At 44.6% G+C, this 27,034-nt stretch overlaps 1 protein-coding gene across 1 annotated transcript; it reads right to left on the reverse strand.

Annotated features, from left to right (window-relative positions):
- Positions 1-89: 89 nt before the first annotated feature.
- Positions 90-26,514, reverse strand: ABHD12B (abhydrolase domain containing 12B). Its single transcript, XM_087421735.1, has 11 exons — positions 26,480-26,514; positions 18,621-18,740; positions 16,661-16,691; positions 14,134-14,179; positions 13,910-14,039; positions 13,454-13,491; positions 10,564-10,643; positions 2,462-2,544; positions 1,301-1,379; positions 623-741; positions 90-514 (listed from the first exon to the last, which is right to left on the reverse strand). The coding sequence occupies exons 1-11, from the start codon at positions 26,497-26,499 to the stop codon at positions 487-489; spliced, it is 774 nt and encodes a 257-aa protein (XP_087277861.1). The 5' UTR covers positions 26,500-26,514; the 3' UTR covers positions 90-486.
- Positions 26,515-27,034: the final 520 nt, after the last annotated feature.

Genomic DNA, 27,034 nt, shown 5'->3' on the forward strand with positions numbered 1-27,034 from the left:
CACAAGAGCGCCAAAACTTCTTATTTTATCACAGATTGAGCAGCGTGCTTGAACTTTCCCCAGTGCTGTTCGGAAAGCTAGAAAACTGCTTAGAACTTTTAATGCCATTTAAACTATCAAACTAAAATACAAACTATTTAACTACATTTCTTACACCGCTAAGTCCAAACCAAAGACCATCTTATTCACAAATATCCCAGGATGTTTGGTAACTACACATTTTTAGATGGGATCCAATTTTACCAGATTCCGATTCTCCACAGTGAATTGCAGCATGTTCCACAAAGTAGATATGACAGCTAAATGAGAACGTTCCACACCGCCCGACAGCTATGCTTTCGAGTACCAAAATCCCTACAAGGAACTTGTAGAAATGCCAATGACGTCAGCTCATCCAAGCAGCCCGGTATAATTTTACATAAAAATACGCATCACAGGTGGGGTTTGGACCAAGTCTTCGCTGAAGATCTCCTCTGCTCTCAGACCTCATGCCCACTGCTTGCTCAGGAAATCTCTGCAGAAAAAGGACCGAGGTCAGCTCCCCACTCTGGTCTAAGGGAGCCAGAGCAGCCCTAACTGCCTTTAAGGGAAAAATCATCACAGTTAGCAAAGCAACTCTTACCTCACGGTTTTTAACAACGTGGGGCTTTTACAAAGCAAGTTGTGTTGGAAGCCAGGGGGAAAGATCACCATCTTGACCCTCTCTTTGTTCCTGTATGCATTGTGTGCAGTTTCATAGAGCTGCAGGGGCAGAAAGACAGAGACCAAAGGCTGACAATCAAAGCTGTTGTTTTCCATTAATTTTCCTAAAAGGGCACAGGAACAGCCAGCTTTGGGGCAGTTAGTCCCACTAAGTCAGAGATATGGGGCTTTCCACATTCCCAGCTGGCTGCCTCCACAACCAAGGAACTAAAAGCTGCACAGGTCACGTAGACTACCGAGAGACCCTCCCTGCAAGGGGACAGGGAGTGCGATGCACCCAGTTTGTCTAAAAGAAAAGAAACCGCATCCCCATTTTTAGAGCCGCCATGGGAGAGACTACATGCAGGTTCCCACAGCAACCTGGGATCCTCTCTACACCTGCAGATGCACAGACCCCAGAGGAGGAACTGGGACCCACCACAGACACTCCTGTGAGCTGAGTAGCACGGGACACTGAAGCTTATTGTGTACACCAAGCCGCCTGGCTATTTAGGTGTGGAGAGAATCCCTTTTAATGTAAGAGAGCCTCCTTTAGGCCCTAATCAAAGTTTGGCTGGATGAGAAAATGGTGAAATAAGTAGAGTAAGTTTCAGTTTACCTGTTTTCCAATCTCCAAAGGCACCGTCCTGTCATCCTCACCGTGTAAGATGAGAAGAGGAGAAGACAGGAATTTAACACTAGGGACGAGGAGAAGAAAGGTGTTCAGTTCAAGAATGATATGTTGGGATTTCTCCTCTTCTAAGTTAAACCTTTAGCAAAACTTGAGGTTTGCTCAAAATACAAGAACTCTCTTTCCTTCCCTCCAGGAATAACAGCTTCATATGTAATAAACTTCACACAGTAAGATTCTCTCTCTGTTTACTCATACAATTTAATTAGGAATGTAAGTAATTTATTTCTATGTGATTTTTTAAAATAATGAGGAAGGAAACACTGAATTTGTACAGAGTTAGAAGAACTTCACCTTTTTCCTTATTCTACCTCATTTCATAATATCTGGAAAGTTTTAATTAAAAGACTATAAAAGAAAACAAAATAACTCAAAACCTGAAGGACCAAAGAGAACTCTTGGTGGCAGTTTGTTTACTTTTCACCGTAAGCGCGCAGGATGGACATGCGCTCGACAGCTTTGATCAGCTTGCTGGTCAAGCCCCTGGTCTGGTAATTCAGAGAGGCGATGGCATGAGGGATGACTTGTCCCCACTCTCATAACGTTCTCAAACAGTACTTCCTGTCCCCCCGAATTCTGATACCACCTAGCCCGCCACAGTGACTCTGTTACTCCTGAGAACGTTAGATCCCACCAGTGTGTTGAAATAGAAAAGATATTGACAACGACTGCCTATTGTAGGCACTCAGATTCTCCAGCTGCAAGAGGCTGACCGGGCAAATTCTAGTCACTGGACTTGCTGTTGGGTTAGAAGACTATGTGGTGGATGGTTTTGGTTCCATGGGGAATAAGGCCTAGAAGTCAGGGGTCCCCCGAGGAATGCCAGGCTAGACCCTAGAGGACCTTTACAAGGTCCTGATAGACCCTAAATCTACATGTCCCTTTATGACTTCAGAGAAAGTACTGAATCGGTGAAGCCGTCAAATTAGACATGAGGAAAATATCAAATACTAAAAATCTGCAGATGCCATACCCCAAATCCTAGTGCCCATCTCTGAGCCTTCTCATCTACCCATCCAGCAATCACAGGAGTGCTACCCCCCAGAACCCCACGTGGTCATGATGGACGTCTTCTCATCAGCGGCTTACTTTTCATCATTAGGGAACACTATTCTGTCTTTCCTCAGGGCATCCATAAGTGTGTGTAAAACTCCTGGAAGTTTCCGGTAAATCTATTTTTTAAAAAGAAAAAAAATTAAAACATGGCCTCTAGCTATGTCATTTGTTGTGTTTCCCACCATGAACTGTAGTAACATAAAAGTGACTAAGTATAATAAACTTTTTTAAAAAACAAAACTTGTATGATTTTAAAAGTAATTCATGTCATTGTGGGGAAGTCGGAAAATATAGAAAGGGAGAAAGAAGAAAGAAATCACACATAATCCCACTATCCATGAAGAACCACTGTCGACGTTTCTTGTTTTTACTTCCTCCCCTTCTTTAAACTCCTGTTGCTTCATACTTGTAAGGAAGCAATGATATGCGTAATCTAAAAATTTCTTCTACAGTGGACGTAATTAACTGGTTAGCTGGGGAACAGAATATTCTGATTAGTCAAAAGTTCTGATGAAAGAATGCAATACGTAGTTAATTGGTTTTAAAGGATTTGAACATTGTAAACTGTTGAATACCATTTAATATTGCCATGCTCTAAAAAGGCATTTTAGGTTTTAACAATGACTCCAAATGTAACAATTATCTTTCTAAACACTGAATTTCCTGTTTACTGGCAAATTCCAGTAAATAGAATGCTAGCTAAATCAGCTTTTACCATATTTTGATGAAGTCAATAGGTAAATTAGTTTATATGCCCTAAAAACATCCATTTCAACTGAAAATGAGGAAAGGAGAGACACCCTGAGCAATACTGCACCTTCCTCACAAACTCTGAACCCTACCTCCAAACTATACCCCAAGCCCACTCATTTCTCTCTATTCCCACCATCGCCAGCCTAACCCACCCTCCAGCTCTTGCCTGGATTGCGCCAACAATCCCACGTGGCGCCCTGCTTCCACCCGTGCCCTGCCGTAATCCAGTTCCTGCAGGCAAACCAGTGAGCATGGTGATGAGCACCTTCCATCGTATCACTCTGTGCTTCACATCCTCCAAAGGCACATGGACCAACCCAAGTGTCACCTTGGCCTTTGAGGCCTGATGGAATCTGGCCGCTGCCTCTCCTATCACTAAGCTCCCTCTGTCCACCTTCAGGCCCCTGCCTTTCCATCCCCTCGGCCCAAGACCACCAGCGTTTCCCGTGACAGCTGCTCCTCATCATGCCCATCTCAGCTCAGGTGACATTTCTTCAGAGAGGCTTTCCCCAACCTGCCATCGAACCTCCCCCTCCAGTCATTCCGTCACATTGTTCCTTTCACAGCACTTCCCACGATGGAAAATCATCTGAGTGTGTCCTTGCCTCTGCAGCAAGGATATAAACTTCAAAGGAGGACGGACCACAGCTCTCTTATTCCCTGTGGTATTCCCAGAGCCTAGAAAAGTTCCTGGTGCCTGATAGACACTCAATAAATGTTTGCTAAAGATGGAACGAATCCATTGTGCAAAAATCCCTGATGTGCACTTCAAGCTATTATCTGCCATTTCCATCTTAGTGTGACTGAATTTTGTTCAGATTTTATTCTTTGGGATAGATTTGCAAAGAGGAAAGACTGGCAAAGTATGACACATATTCCTCTGTTGTGCCTGCGGGGGGGGTGTACAATGTAGTAAGGGGGACGTTGCCAAGAGAAGGAAATGTGTACAGAATAGGTGGGCTGGGGCCAGTGAATCCAAACGTCAGCTCCACAGTTTTAAAAAGAATTATGTCCACTGTGAAAGCAATTTTTATATTATGTGCATCATTGCTCCTTTATGAGGCTGGAGGAATTAGTCAGTCTTTACGCGATGTCCTTTGCTGTAGTCTCCCACTATGAACTGCAGTAATGTAGAGAATAGGAACTTTCTAAATATAGTACACTTACTTTTTTTCTAATTTTGAAAAGTAATTCATGTCATTGTAGGGAATTTGGCAGGAAAATGGGTACAGAATATGTCGGTTGGGGCCAGTAAAGACCAACATCTGCTTCGCTGTCTTGGCTTACGCCCGCTCTTTGCAGTACCCCGTGGTTGTCAGGCCTGTGTTTTCTGTGTGGTCTCCTAGTGGATGATGTGCACTCAGATCCTTACACTGCCTCCGTTCTTTCCTCCTTTGCCCTCCTCTTACTCATACTGAGGGCAAGATATCGTGTTTGGTTTTCTTTAACCTTTGTCTTCTGATTCCACCACCCCTGGAATCGGGACTCCTCTGAGGGAAATCCCTCCAGCAACTCATCTCCAACTCTAAAGGTGGAAGAAGAAAGCGGGCCCCGGTGAGTCTCCCCCGTTGTTCCTTGCTCATCACCAGCAGGGGTGCCCCTTGAGACTCAGAGGTCATACCGTCCCCTGCAGCCCAGACCACAGCCATGGGGTCCTGATGGGTCTCCCAGCCTCCTCTCTCTTCTGGATACCACCAGGTAAATATTCCTAAAATAGCAGTTGCATGGAATCAGCCGTTACAAAGCTTTGAGAGTGCCACACTATCCACTTTACAACAGAACTGAGAACTCCTAGCTTGACTGCAGGCCCCTCCACATCTGGCCACAATCTTGCATTCCAAAGGCTGCTCACCTCCAGTCTGTCTGCCTGGAGTTAGAAGATGTAGGATTGACTCCCATTTCCTCTTCTTATAGGCTGTGTGGCCACTGGGCAAGCCTCTACTCCTCCATTTCCCTCAGCTCTAAATGAAGGCGATGATGCCACACTCACAGAGCTGCTGTGAGGATGTGAAAGGAGGAGAGTGTGAAAGCTCTCATGTAGAAGCCCTGCCTGATTCTCAGCATCTTATAATTGCCCCACTCCAGCCATGCACCTTGGCTCACATCCTCCCCTCCTCTCAGTCTTACCTGACTCCTCTACTATAACATCAGGAAGGGAGTGTAGATCCAGTCTTCCTGTGAGTCTTACACTTGCATACAAGACCTCCCTTCCTGAATTCTCCCCACCCTGAAATTACAATTCTGGGTCTTCCCTAACACTTCCCTTCGTCCACTTTGTGACCAAAAGAGTGAAGAAGGGACAAGCATTGAGTGCCCACTAGCAGCTGGGTACTTTGCATAGATCACTTTACTTAATTTAATCTTCACAACAGCCCTGTACAGTAGGCAGTGTCAACCTCATCGTAAAGATGGGAAAACTCGGAGAAGGGAAGTAACTCACCAAGGTCATAACTGGTTAGTGGCAGAGGCCAAATCTGAACCCAGATCTATCTGGCTCCATAGCCATGCTCGTTGTCCATAGGTCATGCTGCCTTCCTGTTCTGAGTAAAGAAACTGATTCCAAAGTGACACATAGGAATCCCTGTCATTACTTTCCTGTCTCCCCAACTAGGCAGGAAGCCTCTAGAGTGCAAGGTCCTATGCCTTTGACTACATCCACATGTCCCACACCATCTTCGCTTTCTTACTCAACAGTAATGTTCAGAGTCGTGGCACTCCACTGATAATAAAAACAGCCAAGAGCCACTGAGCACTTGCTCTGTACTAGACACTATTATAGATGCTTTTCATATATTAATTCATTTAATTATCACAACAGCCCTGAATAGACCAATTTTACCCCATTTTACAGATGAGGCAGTCAAAGTATTAGAAGCAATTAGTACAAAGTTACACAGCTGTCAAGTGACAGCCTGGAAATCAAACCCAGGTAGTCTGACACCAGAGCCATGGTTCTTCAAGACAGCATGGTACCACAGGGCTGCTACACTTCTAGACCATCAAAGTGCCTATTAAACTAAGGTTTTGTGACATTTTAAATAAAAATCCAAACTTTAAAATATTGAGAGATTTCCCACTTCTAATAATAGAAGAATTATTACAGGCCAAACCTTTTGCCAAAGACAACTAGAAAAGCTAGGAAAGTATTTTAAAAACCATTCTTTGAAGGTGTCAGAGATGTACCAAGGCAGTGAGGTCTTGAGTGATCTAGATCCCAGAGGGAAGAGAAGCTCAGAGAGGTGAGCCTGACATTCAGCACCACTTTTCTCCTTGAGACATAGCTCAGGCAGAAGAAAGCAAGAAAGTTGAGGCAAAGAACACAGAACAAATGACACAAACAGAATAGAACGTAGTAAGAGTAGATTTAAACCAAACTATCATAATTACATTAAATGTAAACAGACTAAATACTACAATTAACAAGCAAAGTTTGTCATACTGGAAAAGAAATCAAAACCCTACTATATGCTGCTTACAAAAGATACATGTTACATATAAGAATTCAGACAAGTCGAAGGTCAAGGGATAGAAAATGATATATCATGCAAACACTATTCAAAACAAAGGTATATTCATGTTGGACAGAGTTGATTTGAAGTCAAGAATTATTAATCATAAGAGGGGATATTTCAGGATGAAAAAGGATCAATTCACATGGAAAATATGAAAATTACATTATTATTAGATGTATGTTCCTAATAATACAAGCTTTAAAAAACTAAAGCCAAAATTGACAGAACTAAAATAGAAATAACTCCACAATCATGGTGAGATATTGTAATACTCTTCCCTGAGTGACCAATAAAACAACCAGTTGAAAAAAATCAGTAAGGAACTTGAAGAATTGAACAGCATGATGAATAATCTGAGCTAATTGATATGTATAGGACACTGCACCAAAAACAGCACATTCTTTTCAAGCATGTGGACATTGACCAAAGTTGACCATATTTCGGGACATAAAGCAAGTCTGAACAAGTTTCAGAGAGAGAAGTCATGCAGAGTATATTCTCAGATCATGGTAGCATTGAGCTAGAAATCAATAACATAATAAAATTTCAAAATGTATAGAAATTATGAAATACACTTCTAAATAACCCATGAGTCAAAGTCCAATATTATAAAATATTTTGAACTAAATGATAATTAAAATACATTTGGAAACTTGTGGGATGCAGCTGAAGTATGGCTTAGGTGGAATGTGCCTTAATGCATAAGCTAGAAAAGAGGAAGTGCTGAAAATAAATTATCCAAGTACCATCTCAAGAAATTTTTTAAATAAATTAAATCTAAAGAAAACAGAAGAAAGGAAATAATCAAGGTAAGACCAGAAATTACTAAACAGAAAGCCTACAATACAAATAATCAACAAAGTCTGAGTTGTTTCTTTGAAAAGACTAATACAATTCATTAACTCTTGCTGTAAGTGCTGGCTGCCCTCCTTCTCCTTGCCCTTGGACGATGGAAGCCATTGCTCCTGGAACGTGATGCCACCTTCCCCCACCCAACCCCAGGAATGGTGGAATCAACCACCACCCTTGACTCAACCTTACAGTTCCACGTGGATCAGGTGAAAGTTGGACGTTACCTGAGGTCACATCTTGCTCTGCTCTTTCCCCTTCCCTATCCTATAACCCTCATTCAAATGACCTTCCAGGCTTTTCCTGAAGAGCACTCCGTCAATAGTTCACACAAACCAAATCCCTGCCATGGGCTCTGCTTCTAGGAGGACCTGACCTAATACTGAAATTAAGAAAATCTAAACAATAAATAAATATATATATAAATAAACTTGTAACTACCAGGTCCATGAATTGGATGACTCAATATTAGAAAGCTATCAATTCCCACAAATTGATCTATAGATCCAAAGTAATCCCAACAAAAAAATCCCAGGAAGTTTTTTTTTTTAGAAATTAACAAGTATATTCTAAAACAAATAGTGGAAATACAAAGGGTCAAGAATAGTCAAGATAGTCTTGAATAAGAAGAACAAAGCTGAAGAACTTAGCCAGATATTAAGCCATATTGTAAAGCTACAGTAATTAATTAAGAGATTGTAGTATTCATATGAGCATGGACAGATAGACAAAGGAGAGAAATGAGAATCTACCAACAGATCTATGTATATAAAATAGGCATTGATAGATACAAACACTGGCACTGCAGAGTGTGGGGAAGGTCTGTTCAGTAAGTGGTACTGGGTCAACTGGATGGACATATGGACTCGTACAGCCTATGTCTACAAAAATACATACCTATGGATTATAGCTCTAAATGGAAAAAGTAAACAGAATTTCTAGAAATAGCATAGAAGAGTATCTTCATAATCTTTGGGTAAGCAGAGTTTTGTTAAACAGGACACAAAAGTATTAGCCATAAAAAAAAAATATTAGTAAACTGGTCCACCTTAAATTTAGGAACATCTCTTCATCATGAGATACATCAAGGGAGTAAAAAGGCAAAACAAAATAAGAGAATATACTTGCAATTCAAATAATTTTCTAATGACTCACCCTATAAAGAACTTGTATAAATAAAAAGAAAGACAACTCAATTTAAAAATGAACAAAAGACATGAATAATTATGATATCTAAATGGCTAATAAACATATGGAAAAATGCCCAACTTCATTAGTCATCAAGGAAATGCAAATTAAAACCACAATGAGAGATCAATACCAAGGCAAGGATGTAAAGCAACTGGAACTCTCATACACAACAGGTGGGAGAGTAAAGTGGTCAAGTCACTTTGGAAAACTGCTTGGCACTATTACTACTAAAGCTGCAAATATGCATGCCTTGTTATCCAGCAATTCCACTCCTAGGGTATATGCCAATGAAATATGTACACATGTTTACAGAATACACGTTCAAGAACATTGATAACAACAGTGTTCTTACTAACTCACAAACAGAAAGCAACGCTAATGCCCACAAAAAACAGATCAATAAATTATACAATGAAATACTATATGGCAATGAAAATGATCAAACTACAGCTATACATCATGGATAAAATTCTACAAATACATGTTGGGTGGAAAAAAAAGAATATGTCCTATATAATTCTACTAATATATAAAGTTCAAAAACAAAACTATGTTGCTTAGAGATGCACAGATGGGTGGTAATACTATAAAGAAAAGCATGGATATGATTACCATAAAACCCAGGGTTACACCAAGGTGAGGCTGATTGGATTGGGAAGTGACATATAGGGGTGTTAGTGATGCTAATTTCTTGACTTAGGTGTTGGTTACATGGGTGTGTTCAGTTCATAATTATTTGTTAAATCACGTATCTCCCCTATTATGTTAAATTTCAAAATTATAAAATTTCAAAAAAGAAACAAAAGTAAATGAAAAGATTGTATCTGAATTGCAAAATACCTACAAGTCACTGAATTTATTAGTAATTACTTAGAGTAATATAATAGATGCTCAATTAATGGTTATCTTAAAACTAATATTCACTTGTCTAGAACCAATTGAAAATGTGTAATTTATTAAATCTTAAATTACTTAGCATTTAGTATTTTAGATTGTAGAGGGAATTCCTGTACTGAGTTGGGGCTTAGATAGTACAGGCATTTTCAAGATTATGTGATTCTGTGAACTAGTTGTCCTAGGAAGTAACAAGCTACCCTTCTGTTGAAGTTCTAGGATGATTTATTGTACAAAAGATTCCAAAAGTAGACAGTTGGATTAAAGTAACCTTAAGACACCTTCCAACAACAATTTAAAATTTTGGGCCATGTGTCCCCTTTAAGAATCCTCTCTTGAGTGCGTGCATGCTCACTTGCTAACATTTATATGGAGGTAAGACTGGAAGCAATTGAGCATTAGGCATGGAATAAAATTATAAAATTGGGATAAGCTACACAACAGATAAAAAAACTACATCTTGTCACCCAATTCTCTATCTTCTTGAAACGATTGTCTTCTCTATCTGGGATATTGGGTAAAACCATTTGGCAGCTTCCTTGAATTCTCTAGAGACTTTCTTATTGTAAAATCATGAAAGATATATGACTTACATTCATAGGGCTAAAAATAATGAATGAGAGGTTTGTTTTCACTTTAAAAACAAATAATAATAATAAATAAACCCAAGTCAAGTCTATCTATTAAAAAATTGTAAAAGATAAGAGGTAAAGCTTTGGCTCTTATAAGCCACTCAATCTATCAGGAGAAAATAAAAGGACTACCAAATCCAAAAGCCATTGTGCCCCCCTTAAGAGCAACTGGCTAATAACCTGTCTCAGGTTAGAATAACTTAGAAACATATAAAACTAGTTAAGAAAAGGAATATGGTTAATAAACACAGGCATGGAAACAGCCTACACTTTGATGTCTTGTGAAGATGAATCAGAGACTCACCTTTAACAAGGGATAATTGATGCTTGCAACCCATATGTTGGTAAATGGAGCCTCTAGGACAATAGCATCAACTGGGGATCCTTGAAAATAACAAAAAAGACATAACTCCCCCATCATATTTAAACATCACCTTACCTAAATAAGGGGTCCTTAATGTGTTGTACATAAACTACCTGCATCAAAATCATTTGTGAAGCTTATTAATAATGCAAATTCCTGGACCCCACACAAGACTTACTGAGTCAGAAGTCAGAATCTCAGGGAAGTGGGGAGTGTGAGAATATACATTTTTAACAAGCTCCTACCCACCTAAGAGATTCCCATGCACATGATAGTTGCAAACCACTACCTTCTTCTAAAACATGACCAGACTTTCATGGCTTGGATAATTTAAGAAAGCAAAGCACTATGGGAAGGGAGAATGTTCTGCAGTCCATTGTTAAGAATGTGCCAGAGGCTGACTAGGTTGTTCTGGCCAACAGTGCCTCTGAGAACAATCAGAACGTGTATGTTGGATGGGGATATGTAGATGTAGATGTCTGAAGGTGTCTGAGGGCTACTAAATCAGTGAGATTTTGTAGAGCCAATTCCAAAAGAAAAACGCCAAGAGAGTTTGAGCTGCCTTTCCCCTCAAAGCAGTTGAAACTCTGAAAGCAACAGTGGTGGCTGAGAGCCTCAGACTAGACAGAACTTTCAGCATTCTCACCAGACCAAAAGGACAAAAATTAGAGTTCAGGATCTGACAAGGAGAAGGGCCTTAGTAAATTTCCCAGGCTTTTTGTTATGACCTCAAAGAGGTACGCACTGGGAGTAATGGTGAACTAGCCTCCTAAAGACTGAAGCCTGGCCTCAGATCAGCTCAGTTTCTGATCAGATTAAGAGATCTCCCTGCTGTAACTGCCTTTCAGGAGAAGAGTAAGTTCTAGAAGATAACATACCCCTAGTTTCAAATTATCTCTATAATTTTTCATAAACAATGCCTAGCACTTAATTAAGAATAACTAGACATAAAAGACAAAAATAGCCAGAAAACAACAAAAAAGCCAATAACATAAATAGATCAACAAAAGATCTAGATATTGGAGTTACCATATATGGACTTTAAAATAACTTATAGTAAATAACAAGTAATAAAATTATTAAAATTTTAATAATTATTAAAGCTTTACTAAATTGATATTAAAGTATTAAAATTCTCACATTTAAAATTATTTACATACATGTATTACATACATAGACACATAACTTAAATATATAAGTGATTAATATATTCAAGAAATCAATGACAAGAAAAGTTTTAGTAGAAAACCATAAATTCTATAAAAAGTAATCAAATGAAAATTCTAGAACTGAAAAATACAATAATTGAAAATAAGAAGTCAATCAACTAGTACAGCACCAGATTAGAATCAGCTGAAGAGAATTAGTGAGCTGTGTAATAGGTCAAAAGAAAATATCTAAACTAGAGCACAAAGAGAAAAAAGTTTGGAAAACCCAGAAAAGAACACTGGAGACATATAGAACAGATCTAAAAAATATACATATAATCACAGTCCCAGGGGGAGAGAAAAGGTAGAATGGGGCAGGCACACTATTTGAAGATATAATGGCCAACAATTCTCCAAAATGAACGAACATCAGGCCTCAGAGTTAAGATGTACTATGAGCCCCAAGCAGGATTCGTACTAAGAAACCCACACCTAGGAAAGTCACAGTAAAACTGCTGAGAAACAAAGCCAAAAAAAATCTCAAAAAGAGCCCGAAGAAAAAGTAAGCATTGTCCTCACGGGAGCAGCAGTGAGACCGGCAGCTGACTTGCTAATGAAACACTGGAAGCTGGAGGCAAATAGGGATGACATCACCAAAGTGCTGAAATAAAATTACTGCCAATCTAGAATTCTACACTCAGTGAAAACATGCTTCAAAAACGAAGATGAAATAAAGACGTTTTCAGACCAGAACTGAGAGAATTTTTCACTAAGATGGGCAGAACAAAAATCCCAGATGGAAGCACAGAGACACTGGGTGTAATAAAGAGCAAAGAAAAGGGTGAATCTAAATATTGACTTTATAATATAAGAATAATCATGCTTTATGGAGTGTGTAATACACAGAAAATTAAAATATACGATAGAGTTCATCAGTTGGGATGTAAAAGGAATTGAAGTGTTCTAAGGTCATTGCATATCTGGGAAGGACAGTGTTCGTTCAAGTGAGATCTGAGTTCAGACAGTACAACAGGATCAGCACAGTGGAGCTGTGCACGGGTGGCTATGGGAGCTTCATTTCCATGAGTAATGAAGAACGTGACAGCAGGTGACCTGCTCTAAGATGCTTACATGACTCAGCCTGACCTGTAGCGCCGTGTAAAGATTAGGATACAATGCAAGAGATCACAAGCTTTTAAAGCACATCAAAATCACCTGGTTCTATTCACAGAGATTCTGATTCATGAAAACATCTGGGATCCAGGAAGCCTGGCTGTAGACAAGCACCCCCGAGAGATGCGGATTCAGGCACCTCCCAGAACGCTGGGAGAAATGCTGCCATGAATGTTATGTGAGGAGGGCTGCGGCAAGCGAGTCCTGCCTGCTGTTCACCATGTGTTATTTTCCTCCTGTAATCCCAATGGCCCAGTAACAACACTCATTATCACTTCACAAGGAGGGCTCTTTCAAAGGTAATTTTAACTCATTCCTCAGGATTTATTTTTAACTTCATAGCCTTGAAAGTCAGCTATTGTTTTATATTAAACAGAGAGAAAAAAGACAGCTTGTTATGCTCTCAGAAACCGTCTAAAGCTGGGCTGCTTCCGTGTCTCTGTGTTCGGAGTGTGCACGATCGTCTCCTGACTGTTGTCCCAACCCCCCTGTGGAAGCCCTTACAGTACCTCTCTCTTCCAGCTCTCTTGCTGCATTTGTTGCAACTCTGTAAAGCAAGGAAAATTAGTGCGTATATGAAGCAGTGACTTCATGGTCAAGTGAACAGCACAAAGTGGACGTCCAGTGTGAGCATCCGATGAGAGCTCTGGGCCCTCTGGGTAGAAAATGCACTTAGACACAGAATTTTGCACGGGATTTCAAGGGATTCCACAGACCCTGTGTAAAGAATCCTTTTCTTTAGAACTCTGAAGGAGAATTCTGGAAGGGGCTTCAGTGTCATAGATAGCCACAGAGCTGAACGGACCCCCCCTTGATTTACAGATGGGCACACTGAGACGGCAAGGTCTCTGCCACTTGTGGGCTACGAGAGAGACCAGAGGAGAGTCCCTGTCTCTAGCTCAGTGCTCCTGCCACTGCTGCCTGTGATATGACACGAAGCCCAGGACCCCTCAGACCCCACTTACCCTGTCCCCAGAGAGTGGCCCCAGAGGCACACGGGGGTGGTGCCGCTTCTCGCCTTAGTCCACTCATAGACACAGATAGCGTCGGCCGTCAGTCCCTCCTCAGTGGGCGTCCCTGTAGAGTCCCCGAACCCTGGCAGCAGGGAAGGCCAACACAAGTTGCAGCCTCTAAAATGAGGTCACTCCAAGCCTCCCTTGGGAAGTCTTGCCCTGTTCTCAACACATACCTCTGTAGTCCACAGACAAGACGTGGAAGCCACCGTCACTCAGCTCCTAATCGACAGAGGGGCTGTTATCACTTTAAGTGGAAGATGCAAATAGGGAAGGGGAACAAAATCTCCGCTCCTCCTCAACACATCCGTGACCCCAGTTGTGATGGTTTAATGGGAAGGGAGAAGAGATATTTCTGAATCTGGTATTTGACTTCAAACTTAAGAAGATCAGGCTCCGTGGGAAAGAAGGAGAGTATCGTGGAGGATTGTTGGAAGATTACATGAGATGACAAAGTATCTTGGTACACAGCACATGTCTTTTTTAAGAATTCCCTTGAGAATAAGAACTCTACACAGAGTTGTAGTGGAGGCAGTCAGATAATGGGAAGAACTTTATGTTAATGTGAACAAAGAGTTAACATGGATCCAAAATAAAGAGGTCACTCGATTATACGAAAGCACTGCCAAGCCCCTGTAGATAAATGAGGAAAGCCTATGGAAACATCATTTTAATGAAATGAATTGCAAGAGACAAAGAGAAGAGAGAGAAACGGGGGAAAATTTACTGTGCAGACACTTTTAAAACTTTATTTAATCCTCACAATAGTCCTGTAAGGTAGGTATTATGCCCATTTTACAGATAAAGAAACTGAGCCTTGGAAAGTTTAAGTAACTTGTTCACACCTGGGTCTGCTTAGGTCCACATGCTGTGTTTTCCCCACCACAGCACAGATGTGGGTGGCTGGATCTCATTGGGACTTTTATATACAAATTAAACTAATAATGAGGAACTAAATGAAATTTTTAAATATCTATTTAAACTACATTCCCTCCAAGAAAGTTATCCAGACCCAGAGCAGTTAGCATCCAGGGAAATGGAATAGTATATGTTGTTTGTTGTAAACTGAGGGACCAGTTGACGGTACAATTCAAGAACAACAGCAGCAGACCCTACTCCTAAGAATTTATCTCTAGGAAAAAATTCTGAAAGAAGAATAAACTAAATGCTTACAGTTTTCTGTAGCAATACTATTTAAAGTGAATTTAGGAAAAAAAAAAACCCACTGGTATCTAAGCGCAGTGGAATAGTTAAGTAAGTAAACGATTGTCCATAAATACAATGGAGCGTGAGCACCTTTAAATTGGTGACTATGAGACTGTGGAAAAACATGGAAGAATGTTTAGGAAATTATATATGGATCCAATCATAGTAATATAAAAACTATAGAGAGAGATAAAGACTAGGTGGGAAGGCAAATAAGTGAAAATGGCTGTATTGGGTGATTGAAGTGATGAATGGATGAATGAATGAAAAAGAGAGAGGGAGGGGAGGAAGGAAGGAAGAAAGGACAATTTAATAATAAAGATTTAATTTTTAAAAGAAATCTCTACCCAAAAGAGAAATTGAAGGGCTGAGGAATTTTGGGAAATGATGCATATGGCACCCAGAGTCTGCCTGGGGCAGAAGTCTCCCCATACCCCCACCCATCCCAACTCCCACAGGGAGTTCTGGCCACTTTTCACACCTACACTTCCAACTCCTCTCCCTTCTGTGCACATAGGGGACACATAATTCAGCTTTGCCAAGAGTGGGAGGGAAAAAAAAATACACGTTCTCAGGGACATCAGCTTCACCACCATCCCACGTGAGAAGTGCAAAGAGTGGGGTTCAGGGTAGAAAGCAAACCTAAAAATTAATAGACATCATCATCCCAGGCAAAACTGCATGCAGCCCACACTACTCGGCCAGAGTGGGCTCTGAGGAGGCCGTGATGGGAGAGGGAGGAGTGGATGGGGCTGGGGAGCCTCCTGTCTGAACAGGGTCTGGGACACTTCTGGGCCCCACTCACACTGTTGAATCAGGAAGGAGCTCTGAGGTGGGAGCTGGCATGTTGGAGGAGAGATCAGGTCCCCCGGTCAATAACTGGACAAGCAGCCCGCTCACCTGCGAGATTACCAAACGGGAGCGTGGGAGAGGAGACACAGCCTGCCCGCCCAGCTCTGAGTCAGGACAGCCTGCCATCTTCCTCACACCTGGAAGTGCAGGGGCTGCCCCAACAAGCCGGAGCCGTGCAGCAGGAGGGTGAGGGGAGCAGAGTGGGGCCCCCCCCGCTTTGCAAAGCCTTTATGGGGCTGAAGCCGGGGCCTCAATGACTTTCGAAAGCAGACGTTCTGTCTTTTCCTCTACCACAAAAAAGGTTGTTTCTTGTAGGAGTGACTTTCGCACTTAATATACTCTCTCAACCCATCCCCTAGCCCTCTGATAAAGCAAATAAATGTGTCTGCAACTCCATCTGGTGATGAAGGTGATAAATGCATGAAAGTGTCTTAGGACTCAGAGATGTTCACATCTGTTTTGATCCCCCGTGGTCACTGCAGGACAAGAAGTCCACGTGTGGGACTTTGGGGCCCAGACTCCACACCCCCCGGGGAGCTCTCAGTAGATGACCGTGCTGAGGGCTGAGGACGATCTTATGGCTGTTGCCCAGAAGAGAATAAATGGAGACATAAAATCGGTGCCTTGAGGCTCCTTGAGACATACCTTTACTAGCTTCAGTCTGTGAGGAGCTGCCCTATAGAGGAGGTTACAAAAAAAAAAGAGCAAGAATTAGGAATTACAGTGACAAATTCAATAAAAATCACTATCATGCTGCTGGCATCTGATCTCATGGTTTCTTTCTCAGGTTAGAGGAATGAATCACTAGGAGAAAGGGAGATGACTTTGGTGTCATAGCCCCAGGACATGTCAGGATGAGTGACGGCGGCTCCCCACTGCTGCCAACTGGAAGGAGACAGGGGCCCTGCTCTCTAGTGCTTCTCAGCATGAGCATCACGGATCACTGATGACCAACCTCCCTTCACTTCCTTACAGCAAAACTCATTTCTAAGAATATTTGTAGAAGCTGAAGGAAAATACATTCCGGAAAGTGGCTTTTCAGAACAAAGAATGGTACAGTCATGTTCAGTAAACCAAGATCTGTCTGTACTCTGTCCACTCTGCCATGGAGTGCAAGAGGAAGTGAAGAAGAGAGACTCCCGGCCCTGGAGGTACAAGAAACATCTTTTTCCAAAACAACAATATGTCTACTCTCTGTTAACCACATTAATAAAAGAGAGACAAAGATGATTCAAAAGGCAGACGATTCTTTAAAAACTGTTTGAATTTTGTCTTAGAGCCAAGTTTCTTAAACTTTAGTAAATCATGGAGCCCTTTGAACATGTGGTTAAAGCTATGGACCCATTTCCCAGAAAACTGTATCCACACTTCCAGTGTTAGGTACAGTTTTGGGGAGGGGGTACGTGGGCCCTCTGGGGCATGTATGGATCCCAAGTCTAGAACCACGTGTGCAACAAGTTTCCCCGCTCCTCCCGTGTGGCCTCCTGTCAGCCCAGCACAGCTGGTAGCAAGTGGAGACTGCTGGGCAGGGCAGGAGGAGGCTGGGCCAACCCAGAGCCAGCAAGTTAGGGTGGCTGAGAGCAGGTTCACACAGAGGGGCAGGCGTGGATGCGTAGGCCACAGCGTCCTTTAAATAAGTACTCTGTAACTCCCTGCCCACGTCTGCACAACCAGAACAACGTGAAACAATGTTGAAAAATGTTGATTTTCGTAGGAAATCCCTGTAAATGTGACTCTCTGGTGGACACCTCAAGAAAGCCCCTTGAGCAAAGGCAAGTCTTGAGAAAGCCATCATCTGACAGAAAAAGACAGTGAGAAAAAGAGAGGCAGCCAAGGCGGGGCAGGCGGGGCAGCCAAGGGGCAGCTTCCAGAGCTCGTCACTGGTTTGAAGTGTCCCTCCAGAGAGAGCGAGGTCTGGGGTCTCCGAGGCTCATCACCCCTGCCCCGAACCAAAGAGGCGCAGTCACTGCTGGTAATCATTGCCCCCCGTAATTGCACAGGCCCACCACAGGCTCTGCAGCACAGCAGAGAGCCAGGCTTCCAGAGGCCTTCTTTGTGACAAATGAGGCTGGGACCACAGGGAGTGGCTGGGCACTGTATTCTAGGCTGGAATTAGTCAGATGGTCCCCGGCACCTGTGGTCAGAATTCTGGGTGATCTCCGGTAGGGGGTCCATACTTTTGATCAATAGGATTCATGCTAAATAAAGGAATCTCCAGGTAGTTTTGTGAAAAGACCATCAATGTGGAAATTGCTCTATCTTTTCCTTGTATCTCCTGCCTGTTCTCTTTCCAGTCCTCCATGGGTTCAATCCATCATTTCAGACTCTCTTAGGGAGTAAGTGAACCACTGCCTTCTTTGAGATCAATATCCAAATTTTGGAAGTTAGTCTCCCTTTCAGTTATGGATCCACATCATTCTACATATTGAATATATAGATTTTTTTAAAAAGAGAAACTCATTGCCAGAACACCCTCAAATTTTAGCAAAGGAAAAAAATGTGTGGAGACATGCTGAAAGAGTTGAAAACTGAGACTGTCTTTCACTCCCCCCAGGGCTGAAATGTTCTCTCTCTTAAAATAAAAGATCCGAGCAAAGTCGCTGACCTGTGCTCCGCGCTGCCGTGAAGATAAACAATAATTGGGTTGCCGTCGTGAAGGGCCGCTTCATACCAGCAACGGTCCTTCCCCTTGGCATCTTCCCCCCGGCAGCTGGGGACCGTGTGCCTGTGACAAGGAGAGGTTTGAACAAATATGTCCAGAAGGAGGACACATCTCCCCATGCCGGAGTCTGAAACCCTGCTTATGTCAATCACATAGTTAGATAGATGGATGGATAGATATAAATGTATATGTTTATATTTATATATCTAAATTTTTATCTGAGTAATATACGCACATGTAAAAATTAAAATATAATACCACAAACGTCTTATAATGAAAATCACTACTCTCCTACACCACCCTCCACCATCACCTCCCCGCCCAGCAGTGCACAGAGAGCACCTTTTGACCATTTGCTGTTTTGGTTCCTCTGACTTCTGTCTACACCTATTAATCTTCCAGGACTGCAATCCTTAGCTGCAGTCCACTGACATGCAGTTCACTGGGTGGAAACAAATAAAAGATAATAGATATTTGCCACCTGCTATGGTTTGGCTGCAGAGACAAGTCGGAAAGAATTTAAGGAAACCCACTTTGGTAGGAGAACAGCACTTGAATATGAAACTAAGCTCTTCTACTCAAGAAACCCAGTGACTTTGTGATTTTAAACACCTGTCTGAGCTTCAGTTCTTCCACATTGTTACAACAATGAACAAACCCTGAAAATACGAACACTGCCAAGGGACATGTCCCAGGACTTGGAGATTGGACATGCGATGATACATCTTCAGTCCTCTCAATCATTTAGGGGCAGAAAGTCTGACATCAAACCCCAGGCCTCTGTACTGAGAAGGCAGACATCGCTGCCCACCAGGTAAGCCCATCATGAGGACAGTTGACTCCCCAAACCAAGAACAGATGGAGCGGGAACAAAGAAGAAAAAGACACTGTTGGCTGAACTGTCCCCTGCAGATTAGGGAGAAGGTAGGTGAACCCACATTGGTTCCTCAACACACTATGCTCAGATATTTAAACTGTGGGAGATGAGATTTAGACCAGGGCCTAGAAAACTGAAGCCAAGAGCGAGCAGGAGAACCAAAGAGAAGAGAATACTGAGACCAGCACAGTGAGAAGACAAGGGAACGCTTGTGACTTCTGACAGGTGTTTACTGAGTGCCTTCTATAGGCCAAGCTCCGTGCCAAGCAGTGAGAACCCACCCACAAGGTCTCTCCCCTGTGAAAGCTATAGTCTTGTGAGGAAGACAAACCTCAACCAAACAATCGCACAGACACTTGTTTAGTTACAGTGGGAACAAACGCCATACAGGGCAAGCCCAGGTTGCACTAACATTTGCCTAAAATGGGGGATGAGGAAAGACCTCCCTGAAAAGAAGCAAACTGAGACCCAGAAGACGAGTCAGTAGTTAGTTAGGCAAAGAAGGGGACGGAGGGGGCAGAGAGAGAGGTGTTGAGGACAGAGCACATTGTGCGAGAGTATGGCTTCTGGGTCCACGTGCGAGAGTGTGGCTTCTGGGTCTGGAGTGAGCGGGAAAGTGGAGGGAATGAGGCAGGAGAGGGGTGGGCGGTGAGGCCTGGTGAGGGACCCAGAGCACAGGGCAACGACCTCACACTCCAAACAGAATTCCTGAAAAGGAAGACCAAGCACGTCCAGTATCAGTGCAGAGGGAAGGTGTGGAGCAGACGCCAGGTGCCTGCCGGGCCTCCCACCTCCCCACAGGTGCTCCCCCTCGTCCGTCAGCACTCACCAGATGCCCAGAGTCACCCCAGGTTCAGCTCTGATGTAGAAGTTCACTGTGTGAGGGATCTTTAACTCTGGCTTCTTTAAATCCACAAGAAACGGTGCTTTGACTGGAAAGCAGGAATCATGATCAATTCCCAGAATCAAGTTCCATGTCTTTTAATCACAATCAAAAAATGTAATTAGTCTTACTGTTAACATGCTTCTAAGCTGCAAGCTACCACACTAAACTCCTAGCAGTGTTTTACTTTATAAATGAAGATGAGCCCACACAAGAGTTAACAAAATCTAAAGCTAGATTTTAAAATAGCACCAGTGTGGAAGCCCACAGTAGAGTTTACTCAATCCTGATCTTTGTCTCAGGCTAAAAGCAAGAAGACCATTCCCCTAAAAAGGTGAGAGAGTCTAGAAGAGTAATGAGCATTCTGCGACCTGTCAAGCGTTACCAGGAGCCATGAAAGGTCGAGGATCAATCTCCATCTGGGGACGTGCAGGCAAGAGCAGGACTGTGTGTGACGTTGACTTACACAGCTCTCAGTAGGAACAACATGGGAAATAGATTCCTCACCTCTGCATGTCCCTCCAGCTCCCTCCCTCTCTCCATGTCTGTCTGTCTGTCTTTCTCTCAAGGGCTATAGGTAAGAAGAGGAAGTGACAAAGCAGAGAATACAGTAATAGTAAGGTATCCATATTAACAGCTAATTTGAAGACGGAGCTCCTGAATTGAAACTCTACCCACAGGCTATGTTTTTCTATCCCTCCGCAACAGTTTGCAAGGATTCACACTAGACCCCAAAGCCCACATTAAATAGGTTTCAGACCGTTTGAGTCCAGCCACAATTTTATAGCTGACATGTCTTTTTCGTCATGTCACAACTACAAGGGCAGTGAGTTCTTTCTTTGGGAAAAAATACATAGACAAATTAATGAAAGAAATATACTTACAAAAATTTAAAAAAATTAGCATGTCCATCAGAGGAGGGAAAATGTGTTCTTTTAATGATTTACTAGTAAAGCTGTCATACAGAGTGGCAATTTTTCTTCCGAGTGTTGAACAGGAGTGTGGAATAGATCTGCAAAGTATTGTGAGACAAACAAGCTATTCAAATCAGTCCGAGTTTTGTCTTGGTGTGTTTTTTCTCTTAACGTCCCAATCAAATTTCAGAGACAACACTGGGAATTACAGGTAGCTTGGCATTTGAGTAAAATCCTTTACAGAACTATATGTAATTAGGGCAGATCAAAACTAGGCACTGAGGGGGAACTAGAAGAGGGAAGCAGCAAGTCAGGGCCCCAACCCCCTGCTGAAAAAGCCCAGGTGTAACAGGACAGGAGGAGAGGGACATGGAGCCCAGGTGTGACAGGAAAGGAGGGGAGGACATGGAGCCCAGGTGTGACAGGACAGGAAGGGAGGACATGGAGCCCAGGTGTGACAGGACAGGAAGGGAGGACATGGAGCCCAGGTGTGACAGGACAGGAGGAGAGGGACATGGAGCCCAGGTGTGACAGGACAGGAAGGGAGGACATGGAGCCCAGGTGTGACAGGACAGGAGGGGAGGACATGGAGCCCAGGTGTGACAGGACAGGAGGGGAGGACATGGAGCCCAGGTGTGACAGGACAGGAGGGGAGGACATGGAGCCCAGGTGTGACAGGACAGGAGGAAAGGGACATGGAGCCCAGGTGTGACAGGACAGGAGGAGAGGGACATGAAGCCCAGGTGTGACAGGACAGGAGGGGAGGACATGGAGCCCAGGTGTGACAGGACAGGAGAAGAGGACATGGAGCCCAGGTGTGACAGGACAGGAGGGGAGGACATGGAGCCCTGGTGTGACAGGACGGGAGGGGAGGGACATGGATGCACCGCAGTCTGGTGTGTTTCCTCGTGGAAGCCCCATAGGAGGCCAAGGCTGGACCCCAGAGTCATCAGGAAACAGGACTCAGACTAGTTAACAGTTGCCACCATTTTTCATCACATCCCAATTCTGTGCTGTGTGTGCTAGCTGTTATTATTATTAATCTAAAGCAGTGAACGAGTAATCACCAGATCCCCACTCTTCCGGCTGGGTCTTAGGAGGAAATGAGCTAATGAGAGAAACCTCCGCCTCTGCTGTGACACCCTGGAGAGAGGGACTGTGGGGAGGAGGTGGGGGCAGGGGAGCACCTGGAGGTTGGCTACAGCAGGCTGGGGCCTGGTCAGGGAATGGGGCACAGCGGCCACGCAGTCTCCCTGCAACAAAAACCACCCCACCAGGAGCCACCATCAGACAAGTTATGACTTGTCCACAGGGTCATGGATGCCCCCTCGGTCTCTAGTCACTGCTCTCACGAGGGTCGCGTGTCTCCTACCGCTGAGAAATGAGGGATACAGGAGGCCAGTGCCCCACTTTCCGCTTCTAGTTCTTGTCCACACCATCCATCAGGAAAACCCCCTTCCCTAAGAGTGGTCAGTGTGAGGCCTGCTCACCATCCTCACACCGTCAGGTTGGGGCCTGGACAGCATTCCCAATCAACCGTCTCCCTGCCCGGACTTCTCTGCTCGTCCAGAGGCATTTTCGAAGATAACTGTTATTACCTGTACTTTGCAAATGAGGAGACTGAAAAGTAACCTTCCCAAGATCACACAGGCAATGAGTGGCAGAGCCACGTGGACCCAGGTCTGTTGGCCCCAGAGTTCTGTGAGGACCTCCAGTGAGCTGTCACAGTCCTGGTGAGTCCCACTTGCCATCTGTGCAGGCAAAAGTGAACCCTAGGAACAAGGCTGGCCTCTGGCAAAACTCGGCTCTCTAAGAAAGTTGTCCCTGGGTCCCCTTCTGCCCTCTGCACCCCTGCCCCCTCTCAGGGTCCCATCGTCCTCCCACTTTCTTCTTCCTTCCTGATCCTGTATTCCCGGGAGCCTTCTGATGCCAAAGTCATCAAACAGAGACCTTTAAAACGATTCTCCCTCAAGTGTTGATAACTTAAAAATGAGAGCACTTATTGTATATGTTTGGAAGAGGCCTGAAGGGAGAAGATGATGAGTCTCTGATGAATTTCCAGCAGTTCTGCAGGGTGTGGAGATGAGATGTGGGCTCAGGGTAATGGATAGCTCTTCACATACATCAGACATGGGCAGCTGCCTACTCATAAAATCAGCAAAAAGGAAATGAACGTGATGTTTCACAATACTTTAAAATAGCCTCCGTGAAGGTGGTAGAAAGGAGAGGACGTTGTTCTGACTTTAGAGATAAGAAACCAAAACCCAGAGAAGCCGCTTTGAGCCGAGATCAAGCCCAAATGGGCAGAACTGCACACACTCTGATTTCGTATGCTTCCTTCCAGGGGCGGGTTCCCGCTTCCTTTCTCCTGATGCTCTGAACCCACGCTGCCCCGCCTGTCAGGCCCCCGCTATGTTATCTTTTGAAGGTAGCAGGGTGCTTGGGAAGCAGAGGCAGTAGAGGGAAATATGTTTCTGTTTTTAAAGAATAATTCATGCAGGACCCTTCTCTCAAATAGCTCAAGGCACTTCCATGAGAAGCTCTGCAGGGAGAGAACAGAGAGACCAGATCCCTCGAAACATCAATAATGCACAGCGGCCTCTTTTAACTAGGGGCTTGTCAATTTGACTTCCCCTGGATCAGTGGGCGATCAAAAGTCACCAGCAGCTAACAGACCTTATTTGAGCGAAGGATGCACTTTCAGCCCAGTCCCTGCCAACGGGCGGCACATCAAACAGCCCCCTCGATGCTCTGGTATTCTCGCCTGCCCTTTGATCAGCTGTAGCTGTGACTGCACAGCCTCCCGCAGGGGCCTGGTGGGACCTGCACTGCTGCAGGCAAATCATTCGTGCTTCGCTCAGAGGGACCAACCTTGGGAAGCACAGCCCTAACTACATTTGGCAAGATAAGTTTCCAAACATTAAGACCAGCTGCATGTCCATTCTATGTGCCCATTCACTCGGCCAGTGTGTACTAAGCACCAAGCACCAAGGTATGCCCGTGCACTCCTCCCTTCTTCCCTCCCAACCAAATCCTCCCCTTCCTTCACATCCACTCGAGTGTCTGTTCCCGGTCAAAGCCCCTCCAGACAGATCACCCCACAGTGAACTTTCCTCTCCTTTCCGCCCTCCCACTCGTAGAATCGGCCTCAGTCGGACCCTGCCTTGTTCTCTGGTTGTGTTCCCACTACCAGCCCGGTATCCCAATGACCAGAACCATGTGGCATCTAATGCTTTTTTCACATTCCACTCTGTCCAGCTCAGCGCTGGGCTCCATAAATACTTGCTGAGCAACAGGTTGAGAACGGAAAGAAAAATGTATTTCTTGCACAGAGGAGAAGGAGGCGATGCTTACTGGTAGCTTTGAGGGAGAGGGCAAGGGCTCCCTTCCCTTTTCTGAATTACAACTGAACACTAGTGGACCTGAGCTCCGCCAGAGCGAGGTTTGTGCCTGTTCTACTTCCGCCGTGTGCCCAGGGCCTGGCCTGGTGCCGACAGAGGGTGAGTGGAAAGAATGACTCAGCCATCAGCCCACTCCCAGAGGCTTCCTAGCTCTATCTAGGAATGTAAAGAGTGGGGGTGAAATAGGGAGAAATGAAATAGGGGAAATAGCCCGTTGGCTTCCCCCAAATTCTTTCCTGAGTACATTTTCCATTTTTCTAATTCAAAGAAAACCAGTTGTACATGGAGATTTACTCTCCTGGGCCCATCCATCTTAAGGAGCAACCACCTCTGATGAAACTTTTGTAAAATAAATGAATAGATCCCCAAGGCATTAAAAAAATAGTAACTGCAAATATCATAAAATTAAACGTTCTCCTCGAGTCTTGCGTCGCATCACAACAGATCTAGTGCTGCAAGCAGCTCCAGGCACAGCAAGCCCCCATGAACGCTTGTTGATCTAGACCAGCCTGGCTCCAGGAAACAAAAAGGATTCAGGATGCTGGATACAGGTCCGTGCCCCAGCCTCAGCGTGTCTTAAATAGAATCAGTACTTTTCTGCTCAGATGAAGAAACGCACTGAGTGTTCCATTCTTTCAGGGAACATCTCTTGAGACTTATTTTTTAGTAATTAGCAAGGCAAGTGATCGAGGATCCCCACCTCCCACTCCATTACCAACAAAGGGGGTTGTTCTCTAAAAGCGTGAAGTGCCGCTCTGATTCTCTGCCAAATAAATGTTAAATAATCAGCCATCAGCTCCATAGAGACCAAGAAAGAGAAGCAGTAAATGCCAGCTTTCCCAGAAGGACCATGTCAGGGAGGAAAGGCCTGCGAAGGTTGAAAAGTGCAGTGGTCAGGCAGGTCCACCCGGAGGGACCAGTGCAGAGCCGCCCTGCTCCCGCCCGGAGCCACAGAGGAGGAGAGGAAAGGAGACTGGTGTCTGTCTCCACTCGACATTCCAAAGTGAAGTCTCCCGTGTCTGGATGTGATTCCTGGATATTTGTAATCAGCAAAAATTAAACAAAACAAAACAAAGGAATAGGAAGAAGAAAGGTAAACAAAAACGCCAACTTTCCTACACCAACAGAACAAAACAAGATACCCCAGGCTCCTGGGTCCAGGGTTTCCCACCAACACCTGGCCTCAAAGTAAAGGAGACTGGCAGTATACTGCAGTCGATGCAGGTGGGTTAAGGTTACTCTTGAAGCCAAGGGTTCATGGGAGGAAGACAATTAAACACCCGCTGACACAGACATTTCAGACTTAGAGGAGGTAGGACCTTGGCACAGGCAGTGCCAGGTTATGGTTTCCATGTACTACAGTCTTAGGCATGACGGAGGGCTGTTCCTTAAATACATGCCAGCGAGTTCACACTGGCCTGGCCTTCCCATCCTTTTCCATCTGCACAGATAGGCTTCGACCTAACAGGAAGCCATCCAAGACTAGGACATGGATTAGTATTGTCACGATTACTAGTATTTTAAACTCCGCCCTGCCTGTTAGTGAGATGGTCAAGGCAGACAGAGATTGGTGGGAACTCGAGCCGTCTGCCTGGCGTCTCTGTATCAGGAGCTCCAAAGGGACACCGGCCTGCGCGTGCGGTGGGGCCGAGGCCCCGGGGCTGGCGGAGCTCGGGGGTCCCCGGAGCCACAGTGCCCGCCCCGCAGCCCGGACGCCGCGCACTCACCGCAGGTTCCGCGCCACCATGTCCCCCCAGGCGGCCACGCAGCCCCGCTCGTCCATCCTGCCGCCGGGTCTGCGCCGAGTCCGCGCCCCGGAGCCGGAGCCGGGCGCCCAGGGCCGCGCCCGCCGCCTCCGCCTCCTCCGCAGCGGGCCAGGATGGGGGGCACGTGGGGCGATCCGCGGGGCGGGGCCGGGATGGAGGGCGAGGCGGGGATCGGGGCGGGGTGGGCGGCAGGTGCGGCCCGGGGGTCTCGGCCGGGGATCCGGCTGCCCTGGGCCCCCACCCCCGATTTATAACAGGAAATCGGTTTTCCGCGCCGACGCAGCTCTGTACAGTTGTCCCCATCTGCGCGCGCCCTGCCCGAAGTGTATTTCTTACACCGCAGCAATGAAACAAAGGTTGGGTATCACAGACCCTCCTGAAGAATATACGCTTCCCTCAACTTTGACTGTTTTTTTCTTTCCCCCTTTTGTTTTTCTCTTTTCTGAAGCTTACCCATCCTCAGTCCCCCTCCTCTCTCTCACACACACCTGTCATCATTACTGTACAAAGGATTTC

The sequence above is a fragment of the Ceratotherium simum genome, chromosome 3 (genome assembly GCF_057802395.1).
Source record: "Ceratotherium simum simum isolate JZ-2026a chromosome 3, ASM5780239v1, whole genome shotgun sequence".
NCBI lineage: Eukaryota > Metazoa > Chordata > Mammalia > Perissodactyla > Rhinocerotidae > Ceratotherium > Ceratotherium simum.

Excerpts from the sequence above, each read along its gene's own strand:
- ABHD12B (XM_087421735.1), bottom strand. The coding sequence starts at position 26,499 with ATGGTGGCGCGGAACCTGCG. Across the intron at positions 18,741-26,479 it reads ATGGTGGCGCGGAACCTGCG|GCACACGGTCCCCAGCTGCC; the intron begins GTGAGTGCGCGG and ends TCCTTGTCACAG. Across the intron at positions 14,040-14,133 it reads CTTGTCTGTGGACTACAGAG|GGTTCGGGGACTCTACAGGG; the intron begins GTATGTGTTGAG and ends CCCTGCTGCCAG.